Source organism: Lactuca sativa, chromosome 8 (assembly GCF_002870075.4).
Source record: "Lactuca sativa cultivar Salinas chromosome 8, Lsat_Salinas_v11, whole genome shotgun sequence".
Taxonomy (NCBI): domain Eukaryota; kingdom Viridiplantae; phylum Streptophyta; class Magnoliopsida; order Asterales; family Asteraceae; genus Lactuca; species Lactuca sativa.
The window spans coordinates 178,684,480-178,709,934 of record NC_056630.2 but is presented as its reverse complement, the minus strand read 5'-3'; the positions used below and the strand labels follow the sequence as shown (position 1 = coordinate 178,709,934).

Here is a 25,455-nt window from a genome sequence, read left to right as displayed (position 1 = left end):
ATAAATCTATTGGAATTAACTACACTTGATATAAACAAGCCAATAATTAGATCTCCAGGAGCCATTTTCTTCTCGATCAAAATACTTAAAACCTCTACCAAAAACAACAACAATCCACAAGTAATTCCAAAGGAAAACGGTGGTTGGGTTATATTGACATTAACCCAAAAAATAAAGTCACCTCGTCTATAGAAACTGAGTATCGACCAAAAAAGCATACAAATATACATACTGTTCCATCAAAAACCAAGAAAAGTTATTTTAAAGACCTTTTAAACCAATTAATATAACTTTGTTACCCAACAATAACATTATCCACCTATGTCCATAGCGTGACTTGAACCATTAACCTCAAGGAGGGATGACAACACTAAATATCTTTGGGCAAGTCACGCTATGGACATAGGTGGAACAACTTATGAGTAATTTAATATATATTGCCGTTTCAAAAAAAAAACAATAACATTATCCATATTATTTATTAACTAATTTGATACAAAATGTTTTATAAATGACTAGAATTTTAATTTTATCATATAAAATGGCCCATATGAAAAAACTGATCCATAATTCTTAAAAAACCAAAGTGATACCAACCAGATACAAACGGCCCATAAGAGAAAAAGGCCCAAAATCTTGGCGCGTGTACTTGGTATTCCACTGCTCACTAGATTTTCGCTTGTTTGGTAGCAACATTCAAAGAGGAACCCCAACGCAATCGCCCGCTCTGTGACACTCTCCGAAATCGAAGAAGCAAAACCCTACGTGAAGCCATGTATGGGGGAGGTAAGTACTTCTCCACTCCAATTTTGTTATCTCAACTAAAGCAGATGTATATGTACACCAGTAAACCCTAATTCTGCACATTCTGCAAATGCTGGTTTCTTTTAGACGAAGTATCCGCGATAGTTGTAGACTTGGGTTCGCATACATGTAAAGCTGGTTATGCTGGTGAAGATGCTCCTAAGGCTGTTTTTCCTTCTGTAAGCACTTAAAACCCACTCTCGTTCTTCTCTAGTGTAATGTATGCTTGAATTTTCTCTGTAAACATGCTTGTTTTGTGGCTAAGGAGTTACCTTTTCTTACGAAGAGAAAGAAAGATAACATTTTACGACTGTTGACCTGTATAACCTGTGAAAGAAGACACAATTCAATCGTGTCTTTGAGGAGAACCAACGAGAATCCTCCAGGATTTTGTCGGGTTTGGATACTCCTCATTATTCCACACCGCGTAATATGTTTATGGCCGAGATTTGTCATTTAGTTTTTAAAAGATTCTATATTTTGGTCCAAACAACCAAATGCTCCCCATTCTCTTGAAGGCTAATTGTAAGCTGTAAGACTGAAGTCTCCCGTGATTGATGTTCAAGGAATATTTGGGTGATCCTTCTGGAAAAAATATTCTAAATCATAGGTGTTATCCATAATGCAAGGGAAAGACTTTGTAAAAGACTTCCCTTCACATCCTTTCAAAGTTGACTTGATTTTGTACGAATTAGAAGCCCTAACAAAACAAATAACAAGTTATCAGAAGTGTATCATTTGTGATTTATATCTCACTATTGAATTTGATTCAGTCTATGAAGCGGATTATTTTTGACATTTAGATTTATTCCAAGTATGTTCACCCAAGACCTACTAGTCATTACATGAATAGAATGGTTTCTTTGATTGGTACATGTTAATCACATAATGAATGATAAGGGAACAAGAAAATGTTTTTCACAAACAATAGCACCACATTTTGTTTTTACACAAAGTTCTTACTTTCCATGTTTTCTATATCATAAATATTAATAGAATAATCTTAACAATGTTCTAAAAGTGTTGTGGAGCTAGGCAGTTGAGTGTTCTTCTAGAACTTATATAGGGGTGTTGAAGTATGGTTATTTCTCAATGCTTATATGTTAATTTGATTGATTACATATGAAGGTCATTGGCTCAATTGATCAAATGGAAGTTGATGAGAATGATAACTCAGAGAAGAATAGTGAGCCTAAATCCAAAGGAAAACGTAAGTTATATGTAGGCTCTAGTGCAATGGGATATCGCCGTGATCATATGGAGGTCAGTGTTTTATAAAAAAAAGATACTACTTGACATACTTCAATAAATTATACTCTGTAAGTTTGTAGTTCCATGCAATTTCATCAGGTGCTATCATCAATAAAAGATGGAATTGTTACTGATTGGGATATTGTAGAAAGCATTTGGGATCACGCTTTCAGGTAATCATCAATCTATTATGGAAATTGCTCATTTCTTTCCATAATTTTGATTTATTGTCATTGTTTTGTAGGGAATGCCTGTTGGTTGATCCTAAAGAGCACCCAATGCTACTTGCAGAACCTTCTTCCAACACTCAACAACAGAGAGAAAAGTAAGCAGTTACAGTATTTCCATTGTTGCTTTCATATGTTTTGTTTGAAATGTTTTCTCTTTACTTCCGGATAATGCTACTATAAAACATCTGTTACATTAAATATGACAGGGCTGCAGAGCTTATGTTTGAAAAATACCAAGCTCCTGCATTGTTTCTAGCAAAAAACGCTGTATCCTCTCTCCTCCCTCTTTTCTAACAAATCAATCTTGAAGGAAAACTGAAAATCATTGAGTTCATCTTGTTTCATATTGATCATATCATCTAATCTTGATTACCTATTTTACTTCTAGGTTCTCACATCTTTTGCTTCAGGGCGTGCTACCTCATTGGTTGTTGATAGGTATGAAAACATATATATATATATATATATATATTTCTCTTCAAATTTCTTTCTTATTCATGCTTTTTGATGTGGGAAAACTTACATGATGAAGTTAGAATTATGTAAAGATGTTTCCATTTTTTTGCATTTAAACCTTAGTTTCTATTTTGCATCTAGAGTTTCTTGATTTTTCTATTCTTACTATTACTTGTATGGGAGCTGATACTTAAACTGGTTAATAATTAATTCTTCAGTGGTGGAGGATCAACTATTGTTGCCCCTGTACACGATGGCTATGTTCTACAGAAGGTATGCAATGATCCATTTTACAAATGGCTCTAAAGTGATGTTTCTTTTTGTCTTAATGAGCTTAATGTGTTAACCATTTAATCCAGACATCCATACATGGTTGTTTCTTGGTTTAATGTATTAAGACACCAACCCTTTACCTATTTTGCCCTTCTTGTTTTTTCCATTAAACTGATGAATAGTATTTAAAGACCCTGTTATATTTTTGTTTTTGGTCCCTAAGTAATTTGTATGTTTGAATTTTGGAATAGGCTGTTTCAGCATCTCCAATTGGAGGAGAACTTCTTACTGATTGCCTAATGAAAAGCTTGGAAAGCAAAGGAGTTAAAGTAAGTTGATATTTTATATTTACTACTGATTGAATTTACACTCTGTGAATAATCAAGGTGTCAAGCTGTATAATTATATGTTTTTGGCTTTTTGTTTATTTAAAATTCAGATAAGGCCTCGATACTCTTTTAAAAGGAAGGAAGTTCGTCCAGGAGAGTTTCAGGTTAGCTTTAGCCTTACTTTTTGAATCTTTTTTTACCACATTCATTTTTTTTTTTTACTAATTAAGCCATCATACTTATTTTTGATCTTTTAAGAAAACCATTTTTATCGGTTACTTGGTTTTAAAAAGGGCAAAATACATAAAAACAGAACATACTTTTGACATTTTATCAATTTAGCCACTGAATTCTAATCAGTTTTTATGATTAGTATAATAATAGTTTGGTGGCTAAATCAATAAAACATAATATATCAGTGGCTAAATCAATAAACTGATGAAAGTTTGTTGTTCTTTTTGGTATTATGGCATCATTATAAAACCAGATAACCTGAAAAATTGTTTTCTAAACAGTCAAAAAGTAAAATGGTTTAATCACTACATAGAATGTTGAAAATACGTTGTGCTTTTCTGCAATTTGCCCTACTAAATATATTAAAATTAAACAAACTGTGTGGATTACTCCTTTTGAAACATCTGGTCAACTTTTTCTGCACACAATATAGCGTATGAAATAATTAAAATATGTTCCTCGCTATAAATTTCATATAATTATGTGGCAATTTTCTTTAAATTATGCATTGATGGCTTTGATGTTTACAGACTGTGGATCTTGATTTCCCTAACACAACCGAAAGCTATAGACTTTATTGCCAGGTTTGTTATTATTTGGATTGGAAATTCCTTTTCAAAATCGTTATAATCATAAATATTATTATCATTGATGATAATTATTACTGTTACAGAGGGTTATTGCCAGTGATATAAAGGAATGTGTGTGTCGTGCCCCTGATACTCCATATGATGGTTTGTGTCCTTTTTTTTTTTTTCTTTTCATATATCAGTTTATTACCAAATTTGTTGTCTTGATTTTTTTTTAAAAAATTTTTATTTCTGATTTCAGACACTTCATATTCCAACATTCCCATGACTGCATATGAACTTCCTGATGGACAGTAAGTTCATTACCATTTTTTTATTGCTTGGAATTTTATTATTTCCTGCAATCACAAGTCATAAAGTGATGTATTTTTTGGTGTCTAGTTTTATTGCTTTTTAATTTATCTTGATTAACAGGACCATAGAGATTGGTTCTGACAGATTTAAGACTCCTGATGTTCTGTTTAATCCTTCTCTGATCAAGGTATTGTTTTATTGTTTATATTATAATAATAATTATTATTTTGATTATGCAACTTTTTTTTTGATCTCACAGACTATACCTGGAATGGAAGGTTCTGTAGATATTGCTTCTTCTGCTCGTGGCTTGCCACAAATGGTAAATCATCTCAAAACATTTTTACACAAATAAAGAAAGTAGATTGGTATTTAATAGCCCATTTATTTTGTTTGTTTATATTGTTTATTCAAGGTATGTGAATGTGTTGTTTTAATACAGGTTATAGAGAGCATAAATAAGTGTGATGTCGACATTCGAAGAGAATTGTTCAGTAGTATCCTGGTAAGATTTTAAATACTTTATTTGAGGGATTATTTTAATCTTTTTCTATACATAGAGATTAGAGAGAGTAATATTGACTTGTTTTGTACATGGCAGCTTGCTGGTGGCACAGCCTCAATGCAACAACTGAAAGAACGCCTTGAGAAAGACTTGTTGGAGGTTCACTTTATATTCTCATGGGCGTTTATGTCTTTTCCACTTATGAGATTTAGTTGAAGTTTATTGTAGAAAATGTTGTAATTAGTAAAACTTGACTTGTAGGAATCTCCTCAAGCTGCTAGAGTTAAAGTATTGGCTAGTGGCAACTCAACTGAAAGAAGGTTCAGGTAACAACATTAACATGTCATATTGTCATATTTACTTTACTTTTTCATTCACTTATTATCCATTAGTGTGTGTGTGATTGTGATTGTACTCTACTTTTGTGGTTTTGACAGTGTTTGGATAGGGGGGAGCATATTAGCATCTCTTGGGTCTTTTCAACAAATGTGGTTTTCTAAATCTGAGTAAGTTCATTATTGAACCTTTTTGTTTTGGGTTTAAAATTGTTGTAAAACTATTGTATATGTTTTGACTTTTGACAACACAGGTATGAAGAGCATGGATCTTCTTACATTCAGAGAAAATGTCCTTAAATCTCTACTTACTTTGGAGTTTGTTTGGGCAATTAATTAATACTTAATAGACTCAAGTTGGTAATGTAGAAGAGGACTAGAACTTTATTTATTATTTACATGTTTCATGTTTAGCATTATGTTGTATAATTATGATCCATGGTGATTTTATGTATGAATGAAAAGTTTTGTACTTCTATAAGTATATGTAGAGTCTACGAATAAGTTTCTGTCTTCCTCAACCTCCCAAGTATGTGTAGACTAATATGCAAAATTCCAATAGCTAATCAATTTGCATGACTACACTTGGGTTCTCTGAAATTACCAAAATGCTATTGTTTTTGGGAACAAAAAGTTTTGTAAAGATATGATCTTTGAAAATGTTGTTCTTTCATCTAATTAGTATTTAGAAACCCTAAAATGTCTATAAGTTAGAACAACTGGATTAAAAATCCGATGGTTGCCATTACTTTGTAAATTCTTTGTTGCTAGTTTCTTTTTTAATTGAAAATGTAGTCGTTAACAAAAGTTGATACTTTAAAAGAGAGAAAAATTCATAAAACCAACTCGATTGCATGGTTTTCCAATTTCAATAGGGTTATTATTGGACAATACGGCTATATTTAAACAAAATTGAAAATTGAATGATGTGGTTGGTAAAAGATAAAAAGCCAAAAACGTAAATTACCAATAATCAACAAGACAACAACTATTATGTTTTTTTTTTACGAAAAAAAAAATAATAATATACACCACTATTCTGCTTATATATCTATATTTTTTTTCGTATTAAACGGGACTCTAGCCCTAAACATTTGGTTGATAGATACTTTTTTCATCAACTTGGTGTACGACAATATATTCGGCCCCAAGACATTTGGACAACTATTATGTGACATAAACCAGTTATATTATAATATATACACACAGAAAAAGTACGTGCAATCCATCAAATATATTTCATATTATTCTTTCCATTATTTAGAACACGAAAACTTTAGTTATTAGTTATTTAAATTTTCACATTAATCATAAAATTTTTACATAGACGTAGCAGGAAATAACCAACAAACTGCGCCGTAACCCTTTTTGGATAACAAAACTAAATCTTTTAAAAACAACATGTAATGTGTTCCCAACTCAGATGCATAAAATTTCAAGCATGATAATTTTTTAGAAACGACGGATATATTAAAACAAATAGGTCTGATTAAGAGCTTCTCCAACCACAAACACCAAAATTAGGGCTGACAAAATTGTACCACGGAAAACCAACCAACATGTTACCAACCGAACCAAGTAAGTTGGTAGCCAATACATTTGGTAGCCAACATGTTTGATTGGTAGTACCGTACCAATTAATCAATGTTGCTACGGTACAAAAATTTGAATACCACGGTAATACCGTACCAACCAATTCATTATATATATATATATATATATATATATATATATATATATATATATATATATCAACCAAATCGTATATTTCAACTATTAATTGTGTTTAGTGTTTACAGTTTTAATAACATTATATTAGTCATTTGATTGTATTAGTCAATAGTTATTACCACGTTAAAACACAAAATTAAAACGTTACTTTAGCATTACTTTAGTATAATTCTTTTGTAAACAAAAAGAACTACGTAACTAATTTCTATACTAAACATCAAAATCCCGATGTTTTTGCTTTAGTAGAATTCTTTTGTAAACAAAAAGAACTACATAACTAATTTCTATACTAAACATCAAAATCTCGATGTCTTTGCTTATTTTTAAATCTTACAATAGAAAATTAAAAGAAGTTGGTATATACCATTACCAATTTGTACAAACCAAACATGTTGGTAGCCAAATAAATTGGTACCAAGTATACTTGGTACGGTACCGGTAGAAATTTTTTTATACCAATTATAGTTGGTACGGTACACGGTTTAGAGAAAAATAAATTGGTACCGTACCAATTCCACCCCTAACCAAAATGGTGATTATTTAGCACAAAAATGATGTTTGAATTCCTATCAACTTTTAAAATAGTAGGTTTTAGACAGCGGCGAGTTTAGAATGGAAAACCATGTGGTTCACTAAAAGTCAGTCCGGTTTAAAAAATGGGTTCAATCGAGTCGGTTCACCAAGAAAAATAAATGTTTTAGTATGTATAAAAATTGTAATTGAAATGACTTAGCCCAATTTTTTTTTGCTAAAAACAACATATACTTGGAGTTAGTTGGTCTAAACATACGTCATCAAACTTATGTTGTACAAATGTGAAAGAACAAACATCTATTTATAACAGAAAACTCCTTAGTCATTGTTTTCTTAGAGTTAATGTGTGACTAGTTAATCTCAGTTATGATATGCCGTTATTGTCTTTAGTTTATATCTTTCTTTTTTCTTTTTTTTAACCAAACACATTGCCACACTCCAAAACCGGAACGACGGAAACGTTCTGGGGTGGATGACGTCATGTCAAGTATCACAACATATGCAGTATAGTAATCAAAGTACAACAACCATTGCATTAATAGTAATAGTTTTACATAAGTTACATTTCATAGCAACACCAAAGTAGTACAAGGAATAATATAAATGCAGCTCGGTACCAGGCTGTCTTCGCAAAAGCTTCCGGGATGTACCTGTCTATCGCTGACCTGAGAATACAAGTTATTTTGAAAGCGAGTATCAACATTTTTATAATGCTGGCGAGTCCATAAGTAATTAGTGTCATTTGTGTAAGTAAGCATTTTTATTCAAAATAACATTATGAAAGATAGTAGTTTAAAATCTACAGTGTATTAGCGTTCTTTCTAGAAAATCCTATATTTTCTAAATAAAAGAAGTCTTCTACCAAGACCCGACAGATTTACGTTTTAAGGAGTAATTTTCCCCAAAGATACTATTATTATCAGAATACAATACTTGACTTTTAAAGGAATAACGAGAAAATCACAAGTAAGAATGCCAGGGGAAAATAACATATGCCTCAGCAGTGATACTGCTGACTAAGGCAAAAGAAATCATAGACTCCAGGAGAGTATCGATTGAATGATACGCCTGACTCAATCTAACAAAAGGAAGCACAGACTCCAGACAGTATCGAATGAACGACACAGCTAGCAAAGTCTAAAACAAGAAAATATAGACTCCAGACAGTATCGAATGAACGACACAACTAGTAAAGTCTAAAACAAGAAAATATAGACTCCAGACAGTATCAAATGAACGACACAGCTAGCAAAGTCTAAAATAAGGAAATACAGACTCCAGACAGTATCAAATGAACGATACAGCTAGCAAAGTCTAAAACAAGGAAATATAGACTCCATACAGTATCAAATGAACGATACAGCTAGTAAAGTCTAAAACAAGAAAATACAATGATAAATCTTGTTACCTTAAGGCCATGAATTATAAGGTAAACATGGAGATACTCGTAACCATACTGATTGACGTTAGAGTACTTGACGCCCTGCAAGCGTCGGAATGAATGTGACATTTGTCACCCCTTGGCTTGGTCGGTCGGGGACTGTAGCTAGCAGTCAGGGTGTGGGAGTGTCAGTCCCGTATAGATCTATACACACAATGCCCGCTCTCCTTCCCGGAGACTTTGGTTACCAACTTGACAATGGGGAAATCCGTGTCCAGAGGATGCATCTCGTAATTTCAAATTCTATTATAAGTATTGGAATAATGATATAGACTCACGAATGAACTGACTCCTTTGGAATTCTCGTACTAGAAAGAGTAAATAGAACCTCCTAACTATTCCTATAATAGTTACTAGTGTCTCTGATCTATGAACGTTGACTGGAAGGATGCCCTTGCTACCAAAGGGAAATGAACTGGTCGATGGAAACCTTTATGTCTATACATGTATACATGAGATATAACTAATGTTTAAACGACCTTCGGACGGATAACCGATACCCACCAGACCACATCCCAACGAGGAAAAGGAAATAGGGCGAACTAGCCTTCCTGAGTCCTTTAAACATTATTTATATAATTGTACAAATATAGACATGCATTTAACGAAGTAAAAGCATAGAAGGAAGACTTTGACGAAACCTTTGGAAAGCTTTCATACATAAGAAATTTACGACTTGATGTAATTTTGTAAAACAAGTTTTGAAAATCTTTGGAATCCTTTGAAAAACCATTCATAAATAGCTCCGAAGGTGATTTTTAATAAACAGTTTAAGTGAAGAAAACCTTTGGAAAACCTTTAACAAGAAAGTTCGACTTAATGTCATTCTATAAAACAAACTTTGAAAACAATTGAAAAACCTTCAGAAAACCTTTCGAATACTTATGATAATATGAAAGAGAAACTCATATTTTAACAAGAGTTGAAAACGAGATTGGAAAATCTTAAGCTGGATAAAACAGTTTAACATGCAAAAATCCATTTTTGCTATACAGTTATCAATCACATGTGATTTATCTAATAACTGTACAATTTAACTTATATTCCCCCTATAAAAGCAGTTAAAATCATTTAAAAGGTTGATTCAGGGGTATGAACTCACCTGTTGCGGGTGGATCGGACGGAGGTGTCGGTTGGGTGCTCGGTGCCAAGTAAAGACTTGAACACACTTAGTGACCTATTAACATATGATGACGTATGTTTACATACAATTAGTGATTATAATACTAATTAAACACGTATAAGCATCCTAATGTGTGGAAAACACTTTGGTCAAGTGCTAGGAGGCTATTGGGTTGCAATAAGGGAGTGTATGGCCTAGTTAGGGAGTTTACTCTTCAAGAGTAAACTCTTAGAGGAGATTTCGGCCCTAAGACCATATCCCCATGAGTTTACGGCCGTAAACTCATGGGTGGTGTGTTATTGGATGCTAAAAGGTCTTATACCACTTGTAGAATTAGGCTAGGTTCAAATCTAGGGCATAGGAAAGGGTTAAGGCACCAAATGGACTATTTAAGGGAGTTCACGGCTGTAAACATAGAGTTTACGGCCGTAAACTCTCACTTGGTCATTACCTTCATGAATTAAGGTCTTAAATGAAAGAGTATAAGGTTCTATGCATTTTTCCAAGTCAAATGGGGACGTTAGGGCATCATTTGGCTTCATTAAGGGAGTTTACGGCCCATGGACCAATCCTTGGGGGGTTTACGGCCGTAAACTCCTAGGTCCTTAGTTTCTTTGATGTTTAAAGGCCCTACTTCATTTATGGTTGATTCTAGACATTTACCCAAGTCTTAGGAGGTGTTTAAGGGCAAATTCAACACCTTAAAAGGTGTTCACGGCTCATGAAGAGGGGTTTACGGTCCAAGAGTGTTCTTGGGCCGTAAACTCATGTTTACTCTCCATATGACATGATTTTGGGGTTCTAAGCTCGTACATGCAAGTCCACAAGTCATATCTAAGCCCTAGGAGTGATTTAGAAGGGTTTTGGGGCTTCAAAACCCCACTTATGGGTGTTTGTGGTCCAAGAGAGTTCTTGGGCCGTAAACACATGATTTTGCCACTTTTGGATGCCTTAAACACGAATTTGCATGTTAAATGAGCTAAACAACAAGTTAGAATAGATCACTTACTAGTTTGGAGCTTGAAAGAGGCGTTTTTGGATCAAAATCGGCTTTGTAGAGAGAGGGTGGAAAAGTTTCAAATGGAGTCCACTCACCCTTATATAGGGTTTGAGTTTGTGGCTCGGAGGAAATCTACCCGATACTGACGTTAAACGGGGCTTTTGGTCGCACCCGATTAAATGGTCGTAACTTTACTTGGTTGTAACTAAAATTTTTCAAGTGAATATTGAGGGTGTTTTTAATTTGTTCCAACCCTTATGAAGTCATAAAAAGTCCCAATTTAATTAACCTAGGCCAAAAAGGTTAAAGGACAATTTAATAAAGCGAGTTTTATCAACGGAAGAAGAGGTTAAATGACCAGATAAATTTCGGGTTGTCACACACATTAAGGTAGATCCTTCAAAATATTTAAGATATGTCCTAAATGTTTTTTGTATATGACTTTTTAATTTTAGGTGGGTCAAGTGACCCACCTTCCTGTAACATAGCCTCACCACTAGTTTTAGATGACTGTTCGTTTGGCCTTCAAATTTGTTGTTATAATTGAACCAACACAAAATTATACTAAATTTGAAGGTTGGTTGGAGTATTCTTGACTTGCCATCCAAAACAAAAAGATGTTGTAAATAGTGGATAATTGGAGTTGGCTAACAGAAGAAGACAGGGAAAAAAACAAAAAACGTTACAAAGTTAAAAGGACAACAAACCCAATCCATCCAATTACAAATGGACAAATTACCCTTATAATTTATCTAATTGAACACCATGGTTATAGTTCAATTCACCATTTTTGTGGATAGTGAACTTATTGAAAATCTTGTCATTTCTTGTTTTCCATACGTATTACCATTACATCCTATAAATAATAGCAATGAATATCATCCGTTTTTTTGAACAACACTTCCAATTCGCCGCAAAAATGAGGACCTCCAAGACCGAGTTGAAATTTTGGGAGCGGACGTCATACCATTTGAGGATCCAAAACAACACCTCCTGAATAAAAGGGCAACTTGCCAATAAATGATCGCTGGAATCAGCACATGAGCTAAATGAGATATTAACGCCTCTACGAATGAAAGCAATGTCAGAAGGCATACGATCCATACAAGCTCTCCAAATAAACATAATCATCTTAAGATGAACTGACTTCAACCAAATCGTTGGGTTAAATGCGCTGCAAGTGATCTTGGAATCAACAAGATGCCGAAGATCACTGACATAAAACTTACCACCAGACGCAAGTTTACAGCTCCACAAATCAGTAATATTAGAAAGAGAAATTTTTGAGAGGGTTTGAATTTGCGCAAACTTCTGTACTCAGCCGGTCGGTTGTCAGGGCCTTCTTTTCCGGCTCCACATGACACCATTTTGGGCGAATCTATCCGCAACCATGCAAGACTTTAAAGAGTCTAAAACCGCAAGATGAGAAAAATAAAAGACTAAAGTACCGGCCCAATCCAATTATCAAGCCAAAAGAAAGTCTTAAGCCCAAACCCAACAGAGCACTTGAGAACATCAAAACCCACAAGTTGTAGCATTAATAGTTAGTTTTTTTTTTTTTTTTTTTTTTTTTTTTTTTTTTTTTTCACCACTAAAACTTGTACCATTGATCAAAGGGCTTATTTATTTGTTTATTTATTTTTTTATTTTAGTTCTCAACGGCAAAAAAGTGGCATTATGTCATGACAAATCTTTATGGATTTTTTTATATCAGATTTGGCAGTTATCTTTTTATATTAATGCAATATCAATATCTTTTAAAATTGGTCCCTATCGACATCAACAAGTACCTTTTATACTTTTTCACAAATATTTTATTATTTTTAACTAATAAATATTTATTAAAATGTATAGATATAAACCATTAAGATTCTAAACCATTTTAAACATAAACATTGCTTTATCATTTTTTACTAGTTTATAACCTGTGAGAACTATAATTATAAAATTAATTAAACTTTCATATTAAAAAAATCAAAATTATTAATCAATTATTTTAAATAAGTTATTACTTAAGATATATATATATATATATATATATATATATATATATATATATATATATATATATATATATATATATATTACTTTTATACAATTATAATCATTAATTTAAATAAATACGTGAAGTTATATCATCTTATAATCTGTATTTATTTTATTTTATTTTTTAATATAATTAGAGTGAAAATTTTTAAAATTTAAAATTTAAAATGAAGAATCAATCATTAATTTAATGTAATTAGAATTTAAAATTTAAAATTTAAAATTTGAAATTTGAAATTGATAATTAATAGGTTGACAAGTGACATTATAGGTAACATATAATATTAATGAAGATTTCTAATGGTATGATAATTGTCAATAGAAGAATAAACTTATTCATTTATTAGAATATGAAGAGGGAGATATGTATATTATTTGTTTACATGTAAAACCTCGTTTTGGTGTTTCTGTAAATATAAAATTGTATGTTAAATATGAAAGCTTTCTTGCAAGAAATGTAATATTATAAAACTATATTTACATCTAAAATTTGAGAAAACATAAAGAATCAAATCAAAAGTAACCTAATTCATCCATGGTATTTAAATATCACAAAATTTTATTATTTTATCTTCATATTCTAATAAATAAATAAATTTATTCTCTTATTGACAAATGTTACAATATTAGAAATTTTCATTAATATTATATGCCACCTATCATGTCACATGTTAACCTATTAATTCTCCATTTAAAATTTTCTACCCTAATTACATTAAATAAATAATTGATTATCCATTTCAAATTTCAAATTTTAAATTTCACACTCTAATTACATTAAATTAATAAATGATTTTTCATTTCAAATTTCAAATTTTAATTTCACACATAATTATATTAAATAACATTATAATAAAAATTAAAATAAAATTAATATATATTATAAAGTGATGTAATTTCATTTATTTATTTAAATCAACGATTATAATTTTATATAACTAAAAATATCTCTGAATTAATAATTTATTTGAAATAATTGATTAATAATTTTAAATTTTACTATAAAATTTTAATTAATTTTATAAGGGTTATAAACTAGATTAATAATATATTTCATTTTATTTAATATTTATTATGGTTAGTACCACTACCAAATTGGTCTTTAGGACATTCAAACATCTTTGTTTAAAATTTAAATTATCGTTTGTTACTTTTAAAAAAAATCATTTGAACCATTCTAACTGTATTTTATTTTGAGATTCGCGATATTTTATTTTATTAGCAAACATTGTTTCTAAAGTCATTGAATAAAAATTTCTTTGATCACTTATTAAATGTATATAATATATTTTTAATGAATTTATATCTAGTAAACTTATTTTGTAAGATATCTTAATCTGCTCAAATTTGTTTTGCATCATGAAAAGTTTAATTATTTTATTAAAATATCTAAAACATTAAATGATTCAAATATCATTCAAGAATAAAATATAATAACTTATTTAAATACTTATGATTTCATTCCATAACAAACAACCGAAAGAGCAAAAGCAATACCTTTATTCAGTGTGAAAACTAGAAAGAAGATAAGAATAACAAAAGTACATCTTCACTAAAGAAGAACAAGTGGAAGAACATCAAAATTTCTATAAACACAAAATCAAAACAAAACTAGAAATCATAATAAGTTGTTAACACCCTATAATCTGTTCTTGTAATGACACGTTTGATTTGAAATTCTTCGATTTGAAATATCGATGTTCAAATCACACGATGACACAGAAGAGATGTGAATGTTGAACATATTAAGTATACGAGCTTTACCGGAGATCTTAGTGTAGGTAGACACCGGCAAGCTTCCACTGATGACATCACTATAAACATCAAAATTCGTCAGCAACCGATCGGCAAAAACAGTGAGCGTGAGATTCAATCGCTTCGTATCATCGGAACCAATCTCGCCGGCGGGAATCGGAACCTCACCGATGTCTTTGTCTTTGTACAGGAGAATCGCTGAGCTGTTTCGGTACTTAACACCGACTTTGTTAGGGTTTTTAATCGAGATATCAAGGTCGAGGGAGATGTTTAACGAAACCCTAGGCGGAAGGAGGTTAACTGAGACATCGAAATCGCTGATGGCGATGGAGTTGACGGAGGTGACGGGCTTCTTGGCTTTGAAGACGGTGAGAGCCAGGATCAGAATGATTAAAGCAAGGAGAACAATAACGGCGATTACCGATAGACAGATGCATCTCCGGCGTTTGCGTTTCCGGCGGTGTTTGTCGTCGGCGACGATGGTTGTGAGTGGCTGTTCATCTTTTTTCTCGACATCCATGTTTTTTTGTTGAGTTGTAAATATTTCAAAGTCAGAATTAAATATTTAGGGATAGGAATTGTTGACGAAGGGTTTGGGAATTTAATGGAAGATCGGTTAACGGTTGGGTGTTTTGGCTCCATACTTTTACTTTTGTGTACTTTTATTAAATGCAAATAGAAAATAATTTATTTTTATTAATTTGTTTTTTCTGTAATTAAGAATTTTAGTTTGGAAAATTAGGTAATTTAAATAAAAGATATTTATATAACATGTCATCATTGGATACTTATTGTGACTATAAAATATTTAATAAAAATTTGATAGGAGCATTGCCAGCTGAAAAGAAGCTTATAAAAAGAAACAGTCAAACGTTATTAGAGGGAGATTAATGGACCACAAAAGAACTATGAATATTCTTGTTTGCATTTTTTTTTGGGATTGCAATTTTTTCAACAACTTAATAAATATTTTGCAACAAATAAACAAATATAAATGAAATTTAAATAAATCATTTATTAATTAGGACAGCATATGGACCACTTGTGGACAACATATATCAAAACAGCACTATAATTATATTCGTCAAAACAAGTGTAATAATACAATATTTTAAAGTAAAAGGGTAATATATTTTTTTATTTGTACACATTTAGTTACTGAGTTTTTTTCCGTCTACATTTATCCCTTAAACTTGTTGAACTGTACACATTCAGTCCTTATGACCGGTTACTTCAGGTTAGCCGGAAAAAATGATTTAATAGGGTAATATATTTTTCATTTTGTACACATTTAATCCTTAATATTTTTGTACACATTTAATGCTTAATATTTTTTTGTTTCAAAATAAGTCATTTTTGTTTTTGTACACATTCAGTACTAATGAATGTTTTCTTTAGATTTTTCTCACGACATTTTACATGGGACAATCATTGATGAAATGTGTGAGACTGTTGATGTCTATGTGTAATGTCTCATTTTCACAACCAGAAAATTTCATTTTTAAATAAGGCAAAACTCCCTAATTATAAATCCATTATTAAGAAAAAAACGTTTATTCCAAAATATATTTATCGAAAATCAGAGTAATATAAGAAAATGTGTAATCCTCAATAATGTTGATGAGTGTGTATAGCCATGCATTCGCCTTCTCACGACCAACGATAGAACCTGAAAACATAAATAACTGAGTAAGCACAAAGTTTAGTGAATTTCCCCCAAAATACCCAACACAACAAACATATTATTATGCATAACGGACCCACACTCATTAGATTGGTATACTTTGGCCCAATCAGTCACCGGACTGGAATGCCAACATTCAATAATAGGTCCAATCATTAATCGGACTGGAATACTCAGGGTTTGTTGGTATGACGCCTTAATCCAACCGCTCTTCTCGAGTCTTCGTGCCTACAGCTTATAGCCGACCCGCACCAGGTATCTTGGCCTACAACATATAGCAGGACCACCTGAAACTATCCCACCACCATATGGCTATCCCACATAAGATGTCGTGAGGACTAAATGTGTACAAAATGATAAATATATTACCCTATTAAGTCATTTTTACCGGCTAACCTGGAGTAGCCAGTCATAAGGACTAAATGTATATAGTTTAACAAGTTGAAGGGGTAAATGTGGACGAAAAAAAAAACTTAGTGACTAAATGTGTACAAATCAAAAAATATATTACCCTTTTAAGTCATTATCCCTAATTATTACCCTACAAAAGTTAAGATAACCTTTGGTGGGTGAAACATAATTGAACTAGATAGAACAAGATTTTCTAAAGGACCTTTGGTAAGGCCTTCTGCAATACATACTATGAACTGATGAAGCCCTATATGATCTAGGCAGGGCCGGTTCCGAGATTTTGGAGACCCTGTGCAATTTAATAAAAATGAGCCCTAAAATTTGAAAAATCTCAGAGATTTAAGCAAAAATATTATAAATTTTAATTTCCTATTGCAAATACATAAAATTAAAATTTCAATCAAAATAATACACAAAAAAGAAAATGACTTCTATATTATTGACTTCTTGGTTCTAGATTTTCCACACTTCAAATCACCAAGAGTATATCAAAATTGTAAAAAAATAATCCAAATCAGCATGATATGTTTCATTAATAGGAAAAAAGCAGAACAATGATATTATATCAGAAATCCGAAAATGACCTTATGATTTTTGACGCTACAAATCAAAATTTACCTTAATTCCTTGTTCCTTTTGAGTTACGATTTATGAAAACTCGTATCATTGTTCCTTTGATTTATTGATTACTAATTTGGAAGTAGTAGAAAAAGAAAAAAGAAAACTGATCAGAAATTTACAGCTTCTAAAAAAAGAAAAATTGATCAGGAAAAGAAAAGACAAAACTAAAGTTGAATGTTACCTTCTGATTTTGAAACTTAAAGCAGGTAACAAATTTGAGGCTTCTAAAATCATTGGTAAGCTTTGTTAGAACTGAAATCGTTGGTAAGCTTCATAGTTTTGAAAAGAAAAAAAAAGAAGTAAGATTGTTGATTGCTTGTGACTTTGATATTGGAATGTAATCCACTTATGCTTCCTGTCACCCATGTGTGCGTTATCAGTGAAGAAGAAACCAGAAACTGAAGAGTTTTTTTTGTTTTCCAAAATTTTTTCCCGCTCCCTCTTTGCTGCGTCGGTTGATGGAGCAATAAAAAAACTAACCTAATTTTCTTGGGCCATTGATCGGACATACTCTACTATAAATGCTAAAAAAAATTAAGGGCTATAATTTTCTAGTCCCTGTTCACAGGCACTTGATGAACCTGCCATGGGCCGTCCCTGGATTTAGGTGGTTACGATTGTGGTCCGTGCATACTAGTCCACACCTTCGTGGTGGGGCGTGGTTGTGTGTCGTGATGCCAATGACAACCTACAACGTCCAATTACAGCCATTTGCTGTTTGACTCTTGCCTTGACCATTTAATAGTTACTTTGGACATTTTTTTATTAAAATTTTACTTATATAAATGCCTCTATAAAGCACTTTATTTTTATACAATTCTTCTCTCATTTTATTCACATTCACACATTTGTATTGTTAAATTTCAAAAATTACGACTCCCAAAATAATGAATTGGTCGGAAAAAAAAAAAAGAAAAGAAGTTAGTACTAGCATGAATGTCAGATTCCAAAGATGGAGATAATCAAATTTTGGGGAAAAGTTCAAAGCTTTTTCTATAGTTTAGTGGGTTCCACAAGTCGAAATCCCGACAATATATGTTCGAAGTGATGCGATATGGGAACAAAATGTTGCCAGTTCATTGAAATTTACAACATGGTAATCGACGAACACGAAGACGATGTTGTTAGTGTTGCCATGCATCAATATGAAAACACAACACATAAACATTTTCCACATTTCAAAGCTTCACTAAAGTTGAAAATTGTCCAAAATGAAAAGAGTAGTTTATTTTATGTTTGAATTTTTATGTTTATCCAAAATAAATTAGGATTGTAGGGGTAGTTTATTTTATGTTTGAAACTTTTAGGTTTTCTTGTATTTTATTTTAAATTGTCGTTTGTATTTAAATTAGTGTAACGTCTATAATTTTGAATGAAAACTAGTTTTTTTTAATCTATGTTTTCTTGTATTTTTGATTTTATTTTAAATAAAAAATGATATGGAATGATTTGTTAGCGATAGGATCCTATGGTTTTTTTTTTTGGAAACGGCGATTTATAAAAAACAGTAAACAAAACAGAACAAGCACACCCCTACAAGAGACAGATGGAGTAAAAAGAAAACAAAACATGATTACATAGTTTTAAAAGGACAACAAAGTCGATCCGACCAAATAAATCTATTCAAATTGCCCATAAAGTTCACCCAATTGTACACCTCAATAATGATGTGGTCCGCCGTATTCGTAGGGGTGATATGCTTTTTTTATAAACACCATGTTATTTCTGGCTTTCCAGACAAACCAAAGGTAACCGTACACAATGACAATCAAGATTCTTCTCTCCTTTGGACATCTACCCCAATTAGCCGCAAAACCCACCAGGTCTTTCACCGAATCAAAAGTCTGCCAAGGGATATTACACCATTTTAACGTCAATTGAAGCATCTCAGTAGCGAACGGGCAGCCAATCAAAATGTGATTTGTAGAGTCGAGTCCATTAGAGCAAAAGTGACAGGAGGTGAGAATGGAGACGCCTCCGAGAGAAAGGGCCACCGCAGAAGGAATGCGAAACCCACAATATCCTAAGTGTGGAACAAGAACAAAAGAAGTTATTGACAAAATCAAATGACTAATTCTTAAAATTTTAGTACCACAAAAAAAAAAAAAAAAAACAAAGTGGAATAGAAAATATTTGACCAAAATATCCTAAAACAAATTCTCATCTTCCTCCTCGTTCGTCATTCTTTCCACCGCCTTTTAGGCTTTTACTTACGTTAATTTTTTTCCTGCCTCTTACATTTTTGTTCGCTTTGTAAAGGGCAACAATGGTATTAATACCAAAATAGTGCAACAACAAATGGTATTAGGTTAAAAAGAAAAATATGCACAAAATAATGTAAAGAAAGAAAGAATTTGATTTTACCAGGAAATGTGTAAATGAGACATCAAAAAGAAAATGTAATGTTTTTTTTAGGGATAATGATCTGTAAGAGCAGTTATGTTTAAGTGTTATACATATTTACTTATTAAATTTATTTTTATATTTACTATTGAATTTTTTCAGATTGTAAAAAACATCGTTATGAACGATTATTATATGTCTTTACATATGCATTAAGGCACTAATTTTTTTTTTATACACATTAATTCATTAATCATTTTTGTACACATTTTGACAGTAATATTTTTTTTTTTCATACATATTTAGGATTAATCTTACATAACTTGTTCACATAATATCATTAAAAAAAATACACATGTTTACATTATTTGTACAAAGAATAACCGAATATTTACATATAAACAAAGTATTTTTACAAACAAATATGTTTTTATTTTTTATTTTTACATATAAAACCCCATGTCTTTAGGTATAAATACATATTATTAGACATAAATTCTTATGATATTAGTACGATACAGTGGCTTAAAAGGGTGACATTTGATTGAAAATCATTGATATTTGACATTTCAGAATGACTACTTTGGATATAGATATAGAGATTTTCGAAAAAAAATGTTTGGTACAAAAGAGAAAAAAACAAGATTTTGTTTGAGCATAAATACAATTAATTATTTAAAAAACGTACTATATATTATATATGTATTTTTAGGGGCATTTTGTTACCAAGACAATGTTGATGCAACATTACAAATGCTACACCCTAAATACAATAGATGGTGCACACTAATTGATGCAACAGAATAACCAAACTAACCCTATGTATAAATGTACCCCCCTAAAGATCTAGGTTTTACTCTTATAACAACCTTCTATAAAAACTTGTAAAATTACTAACATTTTGATCTTAATCTTCTTGATTCCTTGCTTGAGATCTAGTAACAACCACTGCTTTGGATGATGATGACCCAAACTAGGAATCCCTCTAGTCGAATCACACCCAAGATACCAATAGGAACTTTAAGAGATATGAGATTTTTATGAAAATTCTATAACCATAGCGAGGGGTTATAATTTTAGGAGAGGAAAAGAGTGTCACACTTTGATCTCTAGCATCTTATTTCGCTGATTACCTTATCCTTATTTCAAACCAACATCATCCTTTATTCCACAAGGATAAAATTGTCCCTGCCCTAATTATGTAGAGTTATGGAATATTCAAATTAATTACTAATTAATTAATTAATATTCAACCCAATTAATTAATTAAAACTATTTAATTAATTCTAAGATGATTTCCAATTAATTTATTAATTCATAATAAATTAACAATTTATTTTCTCCTAATTCCTTATTGCTTAATTGGGTCATAAGGGAATCCTAAAAGGACATTGTTATTATTAGAAATATTAACAATTAGTTAACGACCTTCGACACCCAATCCAACAATCTCCCACTTGGATAAGTCATCAACTATATGAGATCCAATACTTATCTAATAATCAACATAAAGTATGCAATCGAGTTCAACTATCGAACTCTGATCTAATCAAGATCCAACCCTTCGATGAGTGATCAGTTATTCATTTGATCTAGAAATCTGTTTGAACTTGAGACATGGATAAAAGTTAATCTTAGTGTTGAAGATTATGTTTCTCGATAAATATTTGAGACGACTAAATTATACTACTAAATTGAACACATCAATTTTAGTCAGGGCTTAACCAAGCACTTCAGACATAAACACCAAATCATCAAGGGGCCCATATATATATCACATCTCCTATTAAGTAAGAAGGAAAAAAACTTTGAGTATATATTATTTGTCTACTCACCATATCCTACATGAACATACCCTTTATTACGACTAGTTACAGATAACCTTGGAGCAGACCAATGCACAACAGATTTATAAAGCAAAATCTGATATGTATGTCGGTTTAAAGAATAAGATATATTATCATCTTAAAATTACTCGTGACATGATCCATGATGTAATCTCTAAGTGTGAGTTGTTACAATACTTAAATCTTTATTAAGTACTCATGGGTGTTATCACAATCTAAATGCTATGTCCAATCTTTATGAAAAATCCACTAACATTCATGACAGTCTTAAATCACCACTTACTTCCAAGAGTATGACCGATTGTGGAAATTTAAATAAATAAATATTTGATAAGTGGGTCGTAAACAATGATAAGCTAATTAAAATGACCGATCTACGTCATATATTAAGATCTCCACTTAATAATTACCAAATCAGATTAAGATTTACACTGCTTAAGTTCTTAAATTTAAAACAAACTATAATACATGTGCTCAAGCCAATCTAATGCCTCTTAACTTTGTCTTACTGTCAAACTCAATCAGTGACATGGGTTAGGGAATGGATCAACAATATTATCTTTCAATATGGTTCTACTGACTATGATGTCTTCACATTTGAATAGCTATAAAATGTGATGGTACTTATTAAGTATGTGTCATGTGAGATTGTGTGACTTGGTATCCATACTTGAGGTAAATTCACCCTTACAATTACAAGAACCTTCAAAAGAACCATCGATGATTGAATTTCAACACTTATGTCACTAACAAATCTCTTTTAGTCACATAGTTTTCCTTTAACGTATAACTAGGTGTAATATACTCTAAGATCATACTTAAATTCATTATAGTGTATTTCTCAGTAATCTTCCAAGCTAACACTTCACCATTCAGTAAAAGTACAAAAATTGACTATAATGTAACACCCGGTTACAAATCGCTTCATTATTCGGGGCTGCGACCTGATCATCAGTTATCTTAAGGCTTGGGATCTTGGGGAAGAAGGATTTGGCCCTTTTTGGATGAGGGTGTTAAAGTCTAAGTGATCCGAGTGTTCGATGGTGTGTCGGAGCCCACTGGCATAACCATAAATTGTTATCTCTGTCCTTTTTGAATTTTGGGTTTGGTTCGGGGAGTTTTATGGCTATGATGGGTTGCGAGAAGTGTAGGGCTTCACTTCACCTTTCTGTGAGTATAAAGTTTGTCGGAAACAGACTTAGAATGAAGAAGTTATGGCCTTCGGAAGAATTTAGGGTGTTTGGGAAAAACCCTAGTATGTGGGGTGTACATGGGGAGTACGCAGGGTGTACTCATGCGAGGGCACTTACGTGGGGTGTACCTTGGCGTATGTTGAGCGTAGTCAGCAAACTTGGTTGCGAAGCTTCGACCTTGTACACTGGGCGTACGTGGAGTGTCTTAACCCTAAATTTTGATCATGTGTACCCTATTTAAACATCCTTATCCCTTAGGGTTGGCCTCCTTTTCATCCTTTTAAACCCCAGAAACCGTAAAAATGAGTCATAGCCTCCAATTGTGATTGTTTGAGCCTTTGGTGAGAATTTGGTGTTTATTTTGTGGATCTAGAAGAAGAAGGAGGAACTTGAAGACTTATTGTTGAAGGAAAGTCCCAACCTTGCCTTTTCATTTCATAGATCTTCTTCTTGGTTCATTTTGGCCCTTTTGGTTGATGATCGAGAGTTTAAGTCATTTGTGAAGCTTGTAATTGTAGATCTGGTTATATCATGGGTTCCTTGGGCATAAAGGTGAAAACTTTATGGTGGTTTTAGTTCCATACATGTATTAAGTTAAGTATCAAGCTCTTTTAAGCTCTAGAGTCCCATTTAGCCATGCATGCACATAAAGTTGGCAACTTTATGTGATTAACCATGTAACACCTGGTTCGGGTATTTGTTTGAAAGTTGCCAAGTTAGGAAGGTTTTATTCATGGAATCGGCGAGTTGGGAGATTAACTCGTCGAGTAGGGTCGTGACATCTTGGACGCGGGTCGGAACTGACTCGGCGAGTCAGAAGGCCCGACTCGGTGAGTCAGATTTGTTTAGAGAAAACCCTAGTCTCGGGGTTTGCCCTTATATAAACGTCATTATCCACCCTAGTAGCTTCCCTTAACACCATAGAAGAACGTTCACGCCCGCAAACCCTCTAGTGTGTGAAGTAAGAACAATTGGGAGCTTATCTTTGAGATTTTGGGGAGGATTCCAGGTTTGAAGAGGAAGTATCAAGGGAGAAGTGTTAGATCAAGCATCTGTTTTGTGTTGGGTATCTGTCTGAGGTATTAATCTGCTACCTTAAGCCTTGATTTCTTTTTGGAAGTTATGGTCAACCTTGAGGAGATGGAAGCAAACATAGATACGGACCTATCACAAGGATATGATTCCAGATCTGGACCTCCTTAGGTCCCAAATATCATAAAGTTGCACCTTTTATTAAGCTTATCCCCTCTCCATGCATGAAAAACTTGTTTGAAGATTAGTTATGGTGTTTTGGCCATGTGAGGCCTTGCACGTACGTAAAGTTTGCAACTTTACGTGACATCTTCACTAGGAGATTATGGATCTGAAGTTTGAGACCTTAAATCCCACTGGAAAGGACCAAATACGTGAGAACTTGTCGAGTCGCTATGGTGACTCGGCGAGTCGAGAGGGTTTTCTCATTCACAGCCAAGGGTTTACGGTCAAAGGTGCACAACCAAGGGTTCACGGTCAAGGGTGTTTGGTTGTAAGTTTAAGGCCGTGAACATCAAGGAACTCGACGAGTCTCTTGGGTGACTTGGCGAGTCGGTGAGTGATGCAAGGAACTCGACGAGTGGCAGGTTCCACTCAACGAGTTGAGGTCAACATTGACTGTTGACCTTGACTTTGACTTTTTCTAGGGTTGACTCTAAGGGAATTTATGGGATGGTGTTAAGTGAATCACTTGCTGGTTATAGGTAGTTGAGAAGAGGCAGCGTGGGATACATCTGAATTCATCGTACCAGTTCAACATTCCAAAGGTGAGTCTTCTCACCATATCAATGGGTCTAAGGCACCAAGGCCGGCCCATTTTATGAGAGGCAGTTTATTGATTGAATATACGATATGACAGTATGTCATTTACATGGAAGACCACGTGGGGGTTCCCGTGGCATTTGGTATAAGTCCTTGGAGGGTTTCCATGGCATCCTAATATATTTGCTCGTATAGTTTGCATTATGTCTTGTTTGGTAGGAAGACCTTGTGGGGGTTCCCAAGGCAGGAAGACCATGTGGGGGCTTCCATGGCAGATAAAGACCACGTGGGGGTTCCCGTGGCATTCAGTGGAAGACCCGGGAGGGTTTCGAGGGCTTCCTCATTTGTTGAATGCATGACATATGTGATATATGTAGCTTATGGATAATTTGATATGTATTATGTGGTCTGTGTGTGGGATATGCTCTGCGGGACTCACTAAGCATTTCACTTACAGGTTTCTTGATTGGTTTCAGGTACATCTGATCCCAAGGGTAAAGGCAAGGCATGATGGCGCGACGTGCACTCTATCTCTCTTTCACTGATATGGTTTGGGAACACTCTGATGTTTTAAAAATAAGATTTTAATGAATGTGGGTTTGAAAACTATTGTGTTGGAATTTTGTGATTT

At 32.8% G+C, this 25,455-nt stretch overlaps 2 protein-coding genes across 2 annotated transcripts; one reads left to right on the top strand and one right to left on the bottom strand.

Moving 5' to 3' along the window:
- Nucleotides 1–630: 630 nt before the first annotated feature.
- On the top strand, nt 631–5,782 carry LOC111885762 (actin-related protein 4). The gene is made up of 20 exons (XM_023882002.3): nt 631–786; nt 892–983; nt 1,933–2,067; nt 2,155–2,228; nt 2,300–2,380; nt 2,492–2,552; nt 2,674–2,723; nt 2,960–3,014; nt 3,266–3,343; nt 3,454–3,507; nt 4,108–4,161; nt 4,251–4,311; nt 4,409–4,460; nt 4,582–4,648; nt 4,721–4,783; nt 4,904–4,966; nt 5,063–5,125; nt 5,228–5,292; nt 5,404–5,472; nt 5,556–5,782. Exons 1-20 carry the CDS (start codon nt 774–776, stop codon nt 5,599–5,601), a joined length of 1,296 nt encoding a protein of 431 aa, XP_023737770.1. The 5' UTR covers nt 631–773; the 3' UTR covers nt 5,602–5,782.
- An 8,876-nt stretch (nt 5,783–14,658) lies between these two features.
- On the bottom strand, nt 14,659–15,537 carry LOC111885768 (uncharacterized). The gene has a single exon (XM_023882009.3). The coding sequence runs from the start codon at nt 15,449–15,451 to the stop codon at nt 14,816–14,818; it is 636 nt and encodes a 211-aa protein (XP_023737777.1). The 5' UTR covers nt 15,452–15,537; the 3' UTR covers nt 14,659–14,815.
- Nucleotides 15,538–25,455: the final 9,918 nt, after the last annotated feature.

Bases quoted from the DNA above. Each gene is read 5' to 3' on its own strand.
- LOC111885762 (XM_023882002.3), top strand. The intron at 3,508-4,107 runs GTTAGCTTTAGC...TGATGTTTACAG, and splicing joins TTCGTCCAGGAGAGTTTCAG to ACTGTGGATCTTGATTTCCC. The intron at 5,126-5,227 runs GTTCACTTTATA...CTTGACTTGTAG, and splicing joins TTGAGAAAGACTTGTTGGAG to GAATCTCCTCAAGCTGCTAG.
- LOC111885768 (XM_023882009.3), bottom strand. From the start codon at position 15,451: ATGGATGTCGAGAAAAAAGATGAACAGCCACTCACAACCATCGTCGCC.